Source organism: Nomascus leucogenys, chromosome 4 (assembly GCF_006542625.1).
Source record: "Nomascus leucogenys isolate Asia chromosome 4, Asia_NLE_v1, whole genome shotgun sequence".
Classification (NCBI taxonomy): Eukaryota; Metazoa; Chordata; class Mammalia; order Primates; family Hylobatidae; genus Nomascus; species Nomascus leucogenys.
In genome coordinates, this window is record NC_044384.1 from 119754834 (window position 1) to 119769340 (window position 14507).

Here is a 14507-nt window from a genome sequence, read left to right on the forward strand (position 1 = left end):
TTTTTTTTTTTTTTTGGAGACAGAGTCTTACTCTGTCACCCAGGCTGGAGTGCAGCAGCATGATTTCAGCTAACTTCAACCTCTGCCTCCTGAGTTCAAGTGATTCTCCTGCCTCAGCCTCCTGAGTAGCTGGGATTACAGGTGCCCACCACCATGCCTGGCTAATTTTTGTGTTTTTAGTAGAGATGGGGTTTCACCATGTTGGCCAGGCTGGTCTTGAACTCCTGACCTCAGGTGATCTGCCTGCCTTGGCCTCCCAAAGTGCTGGGATTACAGGCAACAGCCATTGCACCCGGCCAGCAAACATTTTTTCTGAAAGGTCAGACAAGTGGCTTACATCCGTAATCCCAGTGCTTTTGGAGGCTGAGGCGGGAGGATCGCTTGAGGCCAGGAGTTTGAGACCAGCCTGAGCAACACAGCAAGACCTTGTCTCCACCAAAACTATTTTAAAATTAGCCAGGTGTGGTAACACACACCTATAGTCCCAGCTACTGGGGAGGCCGAGGCAGGAGGATCACTTAAGCCTAGGAGTTTGAGGCTGCAGTGAGCTATGATCATACCACTGCACTCCAGTCTGGGCAACAGAGCAAGACCTTGTCTTAAAAAAATTTTATTTAATTAAATGAAAGACCAGATAACAAGTGTTTTTGGCTTTGCAGACCATATTCTATCTACTGCAACCATTCAGCTCTGCCATTTGACCACAAAGGCAGCCATAGATAATGCAGAAATGAATGGTTATAGTTTGTTCCAATAAAACTGTTTGTCAAAGCAAGTGGAGATTTGGCCCATGGGTTGTATTTGTCGACCCCTGGTGTATAGAATCACACTACAGCAGACATCATGTACTCACCACGGATTTATGGAAAATGACATCATTACCTGTGTATGCTTTAATGGATATATAACATTCTACCACATTGCTGCGTTATTTGCTTTCCCAACAAATAGTCTGTGGTTGGTCACCTTGTCTCTTTTTGGCTTCTTGATGTTATAGGTGGTGATATTGTGAACATCTTCTTGGGCATACAGCCTTTTTCCTTTGATTGAATTATTTCATTAAGCCCAATTTCTAGCATGAATCACAACATGCAAAGATTAACATTGCTGTGCTTGAGCTTCTTTTTGTAAAAGGGAAATTTTAATGAAAAGGGTCAGAAGGCCAGTGTTTATCCTGTAAATGAACCCCACAAGGCAGAGATCTGGACCTCAGGGGTCTCTGGTCTCCCTGATCCTGCTTCCACTTCCCTCGCCAGATCCCTCCAGCTGTTCTTCTCCCTGAATCTGGCTTTCAGTATACTGTCAAGCAAAGCCTGTTATCTCTCCCGAGTGTTTGCCTTTTAGTAGAAGACAGAGTGGAGACCTGGCTTCCCTAAGCTTGTCTGTGTAAATCTGTTTCACGAGGCGACGCAGTTATGCGATCTCCATTCTCCCTTTCTGTCCTGTTGGCAGCAGCTCATCAATCCCCACTTCTAGAAAGAGTGACAGTCACAACAGTAGTCTTCAGACCCCTTGGAGGTGCTGAGCAACCCAGCATGGGCCTTGGCCAAGCAGAACTGGTTCTCATTCCAGCTCTCCACTGACTTAGCCATCGTAAATTGCAAAACCTGTCTGGACATAGTTTCCTCATCTGTAAAATGGAATAGTTGTACCTGCTTACAGACATCTAAGAAGATTACACGAGATAATGAGTGTGAAACCCAAGCACTGTGCCCTGGCTTGAGCTCTAAAAACAGCTTAAATCTGAAATATTTCCTATATTCTTACAGCAATGTTTTTGTCTTATACAATTGTTTCTCCTTTTTCTCTGAGCAGGTGACTGATTGTTTACAGAAGTGTCAGAGGTGGTCTCGGGGTTGCTCTGGGCATTGTGAGTCATTTTAGCTTTCAGCATTGTCACTGAAATATTATGTGACAAGTTTGTGTCTAATCTCTGTTGCTCGTATCTTCCCTGGTCTCCAAATGAGGTTACTGATTCCTGATTACAGGGGTCTGTAATCTGAGCCAGCATAGAATGAGCGTTTCCTGGATGCTAGGTAGGCACTGGACTAATTTAACACTGCCATTTAATACTCACAATCAACCTAGAAGGTTGGTATGTTTATTTTCTCTATTTTTACAGCTGAGGAATTGAGTCCTGGGGAGATGAATTTGCCACATACGCGTGGCTAGTCACTGCTAAGGGTTGACGTTCTGCTCCCAACTGAATTGCTTCTGTGAGCTGATGTCTGGGACTCTGGACAAACACAGGGATTAACTTCAACAGACATCTTTCTATGTAGTAAATATCTTCTTGGAAAAAGTAAAATTTCACTTCAAACTCTTCCCGTCTAACAAAAATTTTAATGAATGCTTTTCATAATGTTTCAGGCACCATGAAATGGGTGTGAAGGAACGTGGCAGGTTAAGAAAACCCAGGGAAAATGTTGGCTAAGTAAAGAAACCTTTTGCAGTGTGAATTTTCTACGCTTTATTTTGTAAAATTGGATTTTCGTGTATTTCTCCTGGTTTTCTCAAAGTAGGACATAAATGAAACTTTGTGGTGGTCGAGGCCTCGCTGCTTGCTTGTTTGCACTGGGTGTGTTTGCCAATCTAAGGATCAAATAGGAAGATGGCTCCCAAGGTTATGAAGTGATGTTTCTTTTGTCTTTCTTTTCTCTTTCTTTAAAGAGACAAGGTCTTGCTCTGTCACTCAGGCTGGTGTACAGTGGTGCAATCATAGCTCACTGTAGCCAGAAAGTCCTGGGCTCAAGTGATCCTCCTGCCTCAGCCTACAAATAGCTAAGACTACAGTAAGACTACAGGCTTGCACCACCACACCTGGCTAATTTAAAAACATTTTTTTGTGTAGAGACAACAAGATCTTGCAGCCAGGTTGGTCTTGAACTCCAGGGCTGAAGCGATCCTCCCACCTCAGCCTCTCAAAATGCTGGGATCACAGGTCTGAGCCATTGCACCCAGTCAACTGATGTGAAAATTGCACCTACTCTTGGCCTTCTATTTGCAGAGGCCAGCTGTGCCCCCTGTTGTGGGGAGGGGACCACCTCTTTCCAAGTGTCCTTCGCCTTTCCCTGTGGGTGATTGTTTATTTCAGATTTCTAAGAGCCTAAGAGCCCAACCTGAAGATTAGTTATTTACTTCTAGATTGATGCAACTTTAAATGTAATTAATTGTTCTCTGAGTCCCTAGTGCAGATCCTCTCTTTTTTTCCTTCCCCCCAAATAGTTCATTGTCTTAATTATGTTAATGGAAGAAAAGGCAGTCTTTATTGATGGCTTGGTAAATCCACAGCAGTGATTTCAGGTCATTTGGATGCCATCAGTCTGAACAGCTGGGCCGTCACTCACCCTCTGTCAGAGGCAGACAGCCCAATTAGTACTCACCACTCCTTGGCTCTGTATCCCTGGTGTCCACTGTCCAAGAAATGGATGATTAAATGACTTATTTGCAAACACACCAAAAAAAAAAAAAAAAAAAGGAGAGGGTACCCGGGAGATTGTAGGAGAGGAAGAAATCAGACCAGACTAGGAAGTCTATTTTAATGAAAAGTATGACATCTTGTCCAGAATGTTCAGTTGCTGGTTTTGAAGTTGATCTGGCATTCTGCACAAACTCCAATCAAACACACAACAGAAGATGAAAGACGAAATAGTAATTCTGCTCCCAACCCATTTCTGCTCCATCTCTCCAGATATTCTATTTTTTTTCCTGCTCTGACAATGCCACATCTTTTTAAAGTACAGAATACATACCTAGCAGGTTGTACTTGATGTTGGCTCTGAGCCCTTATTCCCTCAGTCCGCAATTTTGGGAAGGTTGTCTTTGAAAATTATCATATTCTCAGGTATTGCATTCCCACTAGAACCTTTTTTCTTTTTCCTCCAACTTTTTTATTTTGAACATTTTCCAATCTACAGTAAAGTTGCAAGAATAGCACAATGGACTCTTGTATTAGTTCTTGCATTGCTATAAAGAACTACCTGAAACTGAGTAATTTATAAAGAAAAGAGGTTTAATTGACCAGTTTTGCAGGCTGTACAAGTTCTGGGGAGGCCTCAGGAAACTTAGAATCATGGCAGAAGGCGAAGGGGAAGCTCTCAACATCTTACGTGTCCAGAGCAGGAGAAAGAGAGCAAAGGGGGAGGTGCTACATACTTTTAAACAACCAGATCTCATGAGAACTCACTATCATGAGAACAGAAAGGGGAAGTGTGCCCCCATGATCCAATCACCTCCCATCAGGCCCCATCTCCAGCACTGGGGATTACAATTTGACATGAGACTTGGGTGGGGACACAAATCCAAACCATATCAACTCCCATATATTCTTCACCTTTTTTGGCCAATTACTAACATTTTGTACTTTGCATATCTTCTCCCTTCTTCCCTCTCTGCCAACCTCTCTCCTCCCCTCCTCCCTCCTTCCTCCTTCCATTTTTCTCTCTAGCTCTCAAGCTCTCTTCCTCCAGAACTTTATCCATACACATGCATGTATATATGTGTGTTACACATTGGGTTAGTCCATTTTCATGCTGCTAATAAAAGACATACCTGAGACTGGGAAGAAAAAGAGGTTTAACAGACTTATAGTTCCAAATGGCTGGGGAGGCCTCACAATCATGGCAGAAGGCAAGGAGGAGCAAGTCATGTTTTACATGGATGGCAGCAGGCAAAGAGAGAGAGCTTGTTCTGGGAATCTCCTCTTTATAAAACCATCAGATCTCATGAGACTTACTCACTATTAATGAGAACAGCACAAGAAAGACCCACTCCCATGATTCAATTACCTCCCACTGGGTCCCTCCCACGACACGTGGGAATTGTAGGAGTTACAATTCAAGATGAAATTTGGGTGGGGACACAGCCAAACCATATCATACATGTATGTTTATTTTTTGATTAACCATTTTAGAGCGTGTTGCAAACATCATGACAGTTCTTTCCTACCCCTTTAGTGAGTATCTTCTAAGAATAAGGACATTATAGTATACATTTGTCACATTGGGAAATGTAACATTGAGGCAATATTATTTCATATTCAGCCCATGGTAAATTTTCCCAACTTGTCCCAATCATGTCCTTTATGGCTATTTTTTAAAACTCCAGAATCCAACCCAGATTATGTTGCATTTGGTCATTATGGTGTCTCTAGTCTCCTTTAGCCTAGAAAATTCCCCGCCTTTTTCCCTTTCATGGCAGTGTTACTGAAGAGTTCAAGTCAGGTTTTCTTTGCTTTCATTTTTTTTTTTCCAAACTGTTCCTCAGTTTGGATTTTATTATTTTTTTTCCCTCATAGTTAAGAGTCAGACTAAACAATTTGGGCAGTAATAATTGGCAGAAGTTGCTGAGCAGAGCCTTTTTTTTTTCCTTTTGGTAAAGAGAAGAGGAAGATGCCTTCAGACTAGGCGATTTCATTCCTTCTGGCTCCTTTGAAGGCCCATCCTGGAGGTCATCCAGCCACATTCTTTTTGGCCCCAAAGGTGTCTTAGGAGATCCAGAGGAGTGTGGGGCAGACCACACTCATTCATTAGACTTTTAGAGTGCACTTCTGATATATCAGGCTCTGGTTCCTTACCACCCAAAACATGTTCCTGGAATAAGCTAGATTCTATGTAAGCTGGCTTCAGCCTAGAAGTTGGTATGTATGTGAATATTCTCATGTTGCTCGAGAGAAGCAGCAACTGAAAACTTGGCTGGCTGGATATACTCAGAAGAATTAAAAGCATAGTGAATGAGAATCTGCATTTAAAAATATGGGTAACTTAAACATGTCAAAGGAAACAAAGGTGTCTCTCATACAATTCATCTGTTTGTCTTGTTTTTTGCTAGGTATTAAGGAGTCAGGTGTCTATCCACTAAGAGCTTACAGTTTTGAAACGTGTGCATTAATAAGAACAAAAGAGCCTTGCAGGCGGAGATATGTGTGAGGTGCAGAGGATAGGAAAGAGGGGTTGTTGCTTTAGCCTTGAAAGCAGGAACTGTCAAAAAAAAGCTTCACAGAGGAGAGAGCTACTTGAGCTGATGAGCTTTTTGTCATATAGACAGGGCAGGAGAAAGGGCAGAAAAAGGGAGTGTGTGTGTGTGTGTGTGTGTGTGTGTGTGTGTGTGTGTGTGTGTGTGAGGGGAGATTTGTGCTGGGAGGGAAGGGGGCAGTCAGTCAGGACATTGTGTGAGACCAGAGGGAGGTGGGGGCTTTATCTCTTACAGAGATTTTAGAAAGATGAGTCTGGCTGTTGTGTGGAGGAGAGTTGGAGGTATGGCAGGATGCTGGGCCTCCAGTTCAGGAGCCACACCTCCCATGCCCTTCCTTCATTGCAATGATCTCCCTCCCATTTATGATATTAATGATAGTGTTTGGAATGGTGGATTTTCTTGCTATGTTGGGAAGAGTGAAATGGCCTTAGAAGGTGGGGCTCATGTCCTATTCTCTTGCCCATTCGATCTCCTTTGCCCACTTCTTTAAAAAAATATATTATTATTTGTAGTGATGGGTTCTGACTGTGTTGCCCAGGCTAGTCTTAAACTCTTGGCCTCAAGTGATCTTCCTGCCTCAGCCTCCCAGTGTTGGGATTACAGGCACAAGGCACCATGCCTGGCCCTTCCCCCTCTTCTTAATCCATGACAGCAGCTGGGGTGGCCCAGACATCCTAGCTGTCTCCTTTGTCCACTGAGAGAAGATGTTCTTGTTAACCAGAAGCAGATAATCATGATGTGTCATGGGGTAATGGCAGGGACTTGGAGGTGGCAGCTGGGACCCTGAGGTTCCCTGCTGGCTCAGCCACCGAGTGGCCCAGGCATAGTGCCCTCACCTGTGGGACCAGGGCAGTGCACTAAATCATCCTGCCTTTTGGTTCTGACATTCCGTGACTCAGGGTTCCAAGTGGAGTACTTTTTCTTATTTATTTACTTATTTAATTTTTTAAATCCTTCAGCTTGAGTTCAGAAATGCTGACTAAATTGGGGGAAATATCTTAAATTCTTCTCCTTTTCAAAAGTACACAACCAGAGAGTAAATATTGTATCGATTTTCCTTGTTAACTTTCATCTTGGGTACAAACATGAGGATTCTTGCCTAGAGGTGGAATTATTGCCGCAGAAGCCCCATTGCCATAGAGTGGGGAAAAAGACACGAGCCAAGGTTACGCAATTATCTTTGTTTGAAGTTATACCCGTCAGGGCTGATGGCCTCAGTGTATATTTCTGTCCTTCCCCTCCCCTGGCTTGCCTTCTGATCACAGGGCCCCTTGGACCTGGGAAGGGAGAGAGCAGGAGATGGAGTCACTTGGGGAAGGGATGCAGATGCAGACATTTGTGGCAGCCTGTCCTTTGTCATTGATTTGGCTTCATTAAGGGATTTCCAAGCTGCTTAAATTCACGCTCCCCAGCTTGTGCACTCTGTCTGGGTGGAGTTCATAGGGGAGCCCTTGGGTGATTCTGGGGCAGAAGAGGGAAGTGTGGTGAGTAATTGGGGGTTATTTACTTTGCTATTGGACAGCTAAGTGGTGGGAGAACACAGCAGCCTGACCCCAGTGAAGCCTCATTGGAAGAGCAGCCCCCAGAGAGCACAGTGATGGTTGCTGAATGATGACCTGTCCCTACGAAAAAGGCATAGGAAGTAATAGAGGTGGCATCTGAAGGCTATTTCAAGCTAAATGCTTTTCTTGGCCAGATGAGATCCTAGGACAGCCAGATTCTCAATTTTTTCAAGTCGTGGATTAAAGAAAATTAGGAAACCTCCACTGATTTGCATAGTTGTGTTTTTAAATAATGTTTCTTCTTTGTGTGTATTATAAAAGCAAAGCAGAAAGATACTCAGAAAAAAAAAGTGTTAAAATCACTCAGTTCTATCACCCAGACAGACATGTTAACATTTTGAGTGTTTTTATGATTCTTGGATTGTATTCCATGTTCAATTTTACATCTGGCTGCTTTTTTATTTAGCGCAGGCACATTTTCTCCTGACATACTATTTAAATGAAAGATAGAAAAGCATTAAAGGAGATCTACCAACCTTTACCTCTCTGGCAGATGGGGTTTTTTCTAGTTTCCTCTGAAATTTCTGTACTTTGCTGTTCTCATGTCTGCCTATCTCTCTCTGGACATCTGTATTAGTCCCTTTAGTGTTGCTGTGACAGAATGAGACTGAGTAGTTTTTAAGAAAAGTACATTTATTGAGCTCACAATTCTGCAGGCTGGGAAGTGTAAGAGCATAGTGTCACATCTGGCTGGCTTCTGGTGAGGGCCATGTGCTGGGTCAAAACGTGGCAGAAAAGGGAGCGGGTGTGTGCAGAGATTACGTGGGAAGCACAAGGGTCTAGGAAGCCGAAGTCGCTTCTAGAACAGCGTGCTCTTGCGGTCCCTAGTCCTGAGACAGTGAGAATTCGCTCCTGAAGCAAGGCATTGATCTCTTCATAAGGGATCTGCTCCCATTACCTACACACCTTCTACTAGTCCCCACCTCCTAACACTGCCACATCGGGGATCAAATTGCAACACACATTTGGGAGAGGACAAACTCAGACCACAGCAGCATCTCTCCTCCCTTCCATCATATCCAAGTCATTTTCAGGGAAGGGTGTTGGAATCCTGAAGCAGAGTCAGGGTTACAGATCTATGAGCCTGTGTCATATTTATGGTTCATGATCATACACCCTCCCAAATGTTTTCATGCGAGTGAGGGACTGCAGAAAGGAAGGACAGAATTAGTTATGTAAAGAGAGATTGTAAACCAGCCCCATGGTATTGGTCAACTCGCTGGAACCCAGTGTGTTCCCTGCACGGCCCAGCAGGTCTGGGCTAGCTTTCCAGTTTCAAAATCCTGTGAGTCCACGTTAGGAGGAACAGAATGAGATGCTCCGGGTTAAGGCTGGCTGTGCGTTGCAGCTAAGTGGGTGGATTATTAATACCTGATAACTGTTTGGGAGGCCAAGACGGGTGGATTGCTTGAGCTCAGGAGTTTGTGATGAGCCTGGGCAACATGGTGAGACCTCGTCTCTACTAAAATAAAAAAAATTAGCTGGGTGTGGTGGCATGTGCCTGTAGTCCCAGCTACTCAGGAGACTGAGGCAGGAGAATCGCTTGAACCCAAGAGGTGGAGGTTGCAGTGAGCTGAGATTGCACCACTGCACTCCAGCCTGGGTGACAGAAGGTGACTCTGTCTCAAAGCAAACAAACAAAAAATACCCGATATTTGTTTTAAGTTATTTTAAGATCACTCTAGGACAGTGAAAAATGGACTTTCTTTTCTTTAAAAAGCAGTAACAGTAATGAGTTATGGGCTTCCCAGTTTCAGAATACCCCTCAGTTGTTTTAAGTGACTTTACAGCAGATGATTAAGTAATCATTGGGTTACAGGTATTTGGGGTTGTAGAGCTCCCTGAGTGACGACCTGGATCCACTTTGGATCAATGAGGAGTCTCTGTCTTACCTCTACCAGAGTTATCCGGGCCTCTACAAGGTCTCTGTCTTCAATCATGGTGCCAATAACAAACCTAGGGTTAGCTACTCTGCCAGTCCTTTAGCAGCAGGTTCTGTATGTTAAGTGCCAGCCTGCTTTGTAACTTCCACTGGTTTCTCCTGGACCAGCCTTGAGGACCGACCTCCACAGATGGAATCACCATGGCCCCTCTTTTCTGTGGCAGCTCTGTGGACATTTGCCTGCTGATGGGCCTGCCCCGTCCTGGAGCTGGGCCCTTTCCACAGTCCTTCCCTTCCTCGGTCATGGTGGGGCTTGTACACCATTCTTCTACCGAGGCCTCCCAGTGCACACCGTCATTGGTGGTGGGTCCTGATCTGCCTGGACCCCCTATGAAGTGGCACCAACAAACGCCAGTATCCATGTTTGTGGGAACACACTGATTGCCGACCCCTCCCTCCCCCCACCCCGGCCCACTTGGTGGTGCCTGATGGCAGGGGGTATACAGAAAAGCCCTTCCAGGCTGTTTTCTTCACAGCTCTAAATAATGGAGAGTTAGGGGAGAGATGGCAGTGGAGACCGGGACAGAGACCATTGTGTTAGCCCAGGTAAGCAAGGAAGAAAATCACTCAGAACAGTCTTGTCCACAAAGCTGGGCTCCCGTTGATTCCACTGCCACTTCTCATTTCTTTGATATTGTTTCCCTTGATTTTTCATTTGTGCACAAGTCAAAACAGACTGTTCCGTGGCTGGAGATGTTATGAATTTGCTTGACAGTGGTTGCAGCCTTTACTTTTCTTTTCAGCTTTTCCATGTAATCCCAGGGATTGTCTGACTTTGTGTCCTTCCAAATGCAGGTGGTGCTTCCCACCTTTATCCTGGAGAAGCGATCTTTGCTGGAGATGTATGCAGATTTTATGGCACACCCAGACCTACTGCTGGCCATCACCGCTGGGGCCACACCAGAGGAGAGAGTCATTTGCTTCGTGGAGTATTATCTCACAGCCTTTCACGAGGGCCGCAAGGGCGCTTTAGCCAAGAAGCCCTACAACCCCATCATAGGCGAGACATTTCACTGCTCCTGGGAAGTTCCTAAGGACAGGGTCAAGCCCAAGAGGACTGCTCCCCGCTCTCCTGCCAGCTGTCACGAACACCCAGTGGCCGATGACCCTTCCAAAAGCTACAAACTAAGGTTTGTGGCTGAGCAAGTGTCCCATCACCCACCCATCTCCTGCTTCTACTGTGAGTGCAAGGAGAAGAGACTGTGCGTCAACACTCATGTATGGACCAAAAGCAAGTTCATGGGCATGTCCGTGGGGGTCTCTATGATAGGGGAAGGTAAGCCACGTCGTATGTTGGAGTTTGGCTCTTACACAGTGATGTTTCTATACCTGGTAGATGATTGATAATTTTGTGTGTAGAGTTTTTTTTGTTGTTGTTTTTAACTTGTTTTGGAATTAGAGTGTGGGTGGTAAAAGGGATGGGTTTTGTTATTTGGGGACAAGGTCTGGTAATTTCCCAGTGGGGCCAAGGTAATGGACTATCTGCCTGACAGCCGCCCACCTGGACCTTCCCATGCTGTGGCTTACAGGTACTTTTTTCTTTCAGCTTTGCATGAATATAAGAGTTGGCCTCCAAATCTGTGAAAACACATTTTTATTCATTCTCACCGGTGTTCTGGCTCACAGACAATGAGGATAATCATGCTGCCTATTCAAAATCTGCTCATAAAAATTCCCAAAACAAATCTTTTGACTCTATGCTAGAAATTCTGAAGCAAGAACATAGTATAATCACGCCACTGGTGGATCACACATTCTTATGTTAGCAAATAGCTGTGAATGAAGTTTATTCATTGTTTGAAGAAACCTATAATAATCCTTGTTAAATTCAAGCGTCTGTGTTACTGGTTCATCAACTTTTTTTTGAGTCACAAATCTCTTCAAGGTTCTAAGGCTGTGATTCTCTTCCTAGAAAAAAAGAATCTAACTCCAAATTTGTCTTTGAGTTCCAGAGAGTACATGGCTCCTTAGAAGCCCCTCCAAAACCCCATGAGATAAGAGCACCTTTCATTCACTTAGCACATTTTTATTGAGCACCTACTAGTTGCTTGGCATTGCCTTAGGAGCTGTGGCTACTTGAGTAAACAAAACAGACCAGAAAAGATCTGTTCTGATGATGCTTCTGTTCTCCTTCTTTCTCATGGGGAAATGAAATAAATAAGTAAATAAAATTGATTGTGTGGTAAGTTGAAGAATGATAAGTGTTGTAGAGAAACAAAGCAGGTAGGGGTCTGGGGAAGACCAGGGAGAGGGCAGTTGAGCTTTCAGATGAGCCGGCCAGTGGGAAGGCCTCACTAAGGTGATATTTGAGCAAAGACCCAAAGTGGGCAAAGAGGGGTAAGGCAGGCCTTATAGATCACTAGGAAAGAGTTTGTGTGCAGAAAGAATGAGGCAGAGGCCTAGAGGTAAAATGTCCCTGGCATGGGGATGGAGACAGGAAGCCCATGTGGCTGGAGCAAGGTGAACAGGGGCAGGTGGAGGTCAGGGAGGTGACGGTGGCCAGATCACATAGGACCTCATGGGCTATTGCTAGGGACACTGGCTCTTACAGTGAGGGAGCCCTGAAACCACTGGTGCTTTTGAGCTGGAGAGTACCAGGCTCAATCTCATAGTTCAGCAAGACTGCTCCAGCCATTTGTTGAAAACAGACCCTGGCGGGGGTAATGGTGGAAACAAGGAGACTAGGGAGGAGGTTGCGAGAATAACTAAGCAGGTGATCATGGTGGCTTGGACCAGGTGGAAAATAGTGGAGGAAGTAAAAGTAGTGGAGTAGTAAGGATCTGGATGGGTTCTAAAGTTAGAGCCAAGAGGATTTGCCTCTGGATGGGATGTGGAGTGTGAGAGAAAGTGTTGCCAAGGTTTTGACCTGAGCACCTAGAAGGATGGACTAGCTGTTAACTGAGATGGGGAGACTGAGGGCTGGGTTATTGGGCTACTTTGAAGGAAGAGTATGGGAGCTCAGGGCAGTTGTTAGGGTTTAGTCATTGAAGGGAGTGCTAAAGTAGGCAACTGTGTATGCAAGCTGGAGTTTCACAGGGAGGGTCCTGGCTGAGATAAAATATTTAAGGCCTTGAGACTAATGAGACTGCTGAGTGAGCACTGATTTCTGAAGCATTAAGCAGCATTAAGAGGTCCACAACTGAACAGCCAGCCGAGGAGACTGATGAGGGGTGGCCAGAGAAGTAGACTGAATGGAATGGGAGAAGGTGCTCCTTGCGAGGCTAGTGAAGAAGGGCTTCAAAGTGCGAGAGTGATCAACTGCATCACGTGATGCTGGCTACTCCAGTAAGATGAGAACTGAGAAGGGATCATGGATTTTGGATCATGGAGGTCACTTGTGACCTTGACAGCAGTTGTCAGTGGAGTAGCACTAGTGAAAATCTGACTAGAATAAAGTCAAGAGAGAAGGAAGGAGAGGAATTGGGGACTGTAAATGTAGACAGTTCTTCCTTATTTAGGGTTTGCATGCAATGGTACTATTTAGGAAAATAGCCACTCTTGGGTTCTGCTTCTCTGTTAGGTTTACACCTCAAAGTGCTGCTCCCCGTCTTGCATAGATAAGATGGCAACTCCAGAGTGCCCACAGATGCACTCAGCATTCGTGTCGGGCCTTCACCGGGGTCTTCCTTGCATACAGGTCTAGTAATCAGCCAGCTCATGCTGCACTCGTCACACCTTCCTCTCAAGGATCAATCAGGATCAAGAAGTTCACCAGTGAGACATTCATTAATTTGTGCAGGAGGCTAGGGACACACCTGTCACCAGGATGATCTTGGGCCGCCCAGGATGACCTTGGGCCGCCCAAAAAGTTTAGGCCTTTTCCACAATTCAGATGGAGGTGGGTTGTATCTGTGGGGGAAAGATGTAAAAATACATCTATCTTTAGATAAACCTCATCAATAATGAGTATTATCCCCCTCTTAGGTTATCTTCTGTGAGAGTGCGGTATTACAACTATTTTCCAATTAGAAAAATCCCAATTCATGACTGGGTTGTCTGGCCTTTCCTGCTGTTGACAAGGGGAGACGGATGCCTGAAGTGGTCTCTCTTCTTAAAGAGGAGTTGTTACCAGTGATGACTGGACCATGAAATCTTGTAGCTGAAAGCGCATTTGTCTCCCATATGCTCCAGGGTTTCCAGCTGTGCTGTAGAGAATCCCAGGCTCCTTAGAGGGACACAGGAAGTGAGTGGCAAGGTTGGTGTTCTTCCAAGTCCACTCCAGCCTGAGCATCTCCATCCATCCTTACCTATTTACCAGATGGACTTCCCTACACCAGTTTATTTCCAAAAGGGTTCTGTTGCTTCAGAATGCTCAGCAGACCCTGGATGAGTCCAGCTATCCTCATTTCACAGATGAGGTGCCTGAGAGAGGCAGCTTGCCTAGGAACCCAAGCATAGTTCACAATATCCATCCTGCCCTCAGCACAAGCCAGTGAAGGGGGATGCAGGACAGGTGCTGGGGTCTCCTTGAGTCAGGGGCCATTTCTCAGCTCATCTCTGACCTGTGGATGAGATACCAGAATCTGAGGAGGTTCAGGCAACCCCCTGAGTTCACAAGCCCAGGAAGAGCAGAGGATCAGGGTTGAGCAGCAGGTGGTGGGCCGGGGAAGGGGGACCAGGTCAAGGGGGGTTAGAGCCCTGTATGGACACAGCCAGGGCTGTTGAGGCCTCTCTCTGACATTGAGAAAACAAACTTGATTCAAGTGTGCTTCTGGGTGGGGCGGGCAGGGCTAGAGGAACGAGAGGTATTTCCTCACAGGCCTCTTTTCTGACCCCAGTGACTGCTTGTTCTCCTGAACTCTGCCTTCTCCTTGGATGAAGCAACAGGGAGCTGCCACCGTGCAGCACTGTTTGGGTTAAAGCCCCCTGGCAGGTTTCAAAAAGTGTGTTTCAGCCCAGACTGGGGACTCTTGAAGTTGCATGAACTAAGAGCTCTGGTTAGAATACTCAGGTAGCTCTTCCTATTGAAAGCAGGGAGATTGCCAAGGACTCCCCTGTGGGAGGTTTATGTTCGCATTGATTTTTATACT

At 45.3% G+C, this 14507-nt stretch overlaps 1 protein-coding gene across 2 annotated transcripts in view; it reads left to right on the forward strand.

Moving 5' to 3' along the window:
* Positions 1-14507, forward strand: part of OSBPL10 (oxysterol binding protein like 10) — a 331186-nt gene that overhangs the window by 297554 nt on the left and 19125 nt on the right. For both annotated transcript variants that reach the window (XM_004087931.3, XM_030812227.1), the window contains exon 8: positions 10273-10753. In XM_004087931.3, the coding sequence (XP_004087979.1) occupies positions 10273-10753 (481 nt within the window). The remainder of the gene's footprint in view (positions 1-10272; positions 10754-14507) is intronic.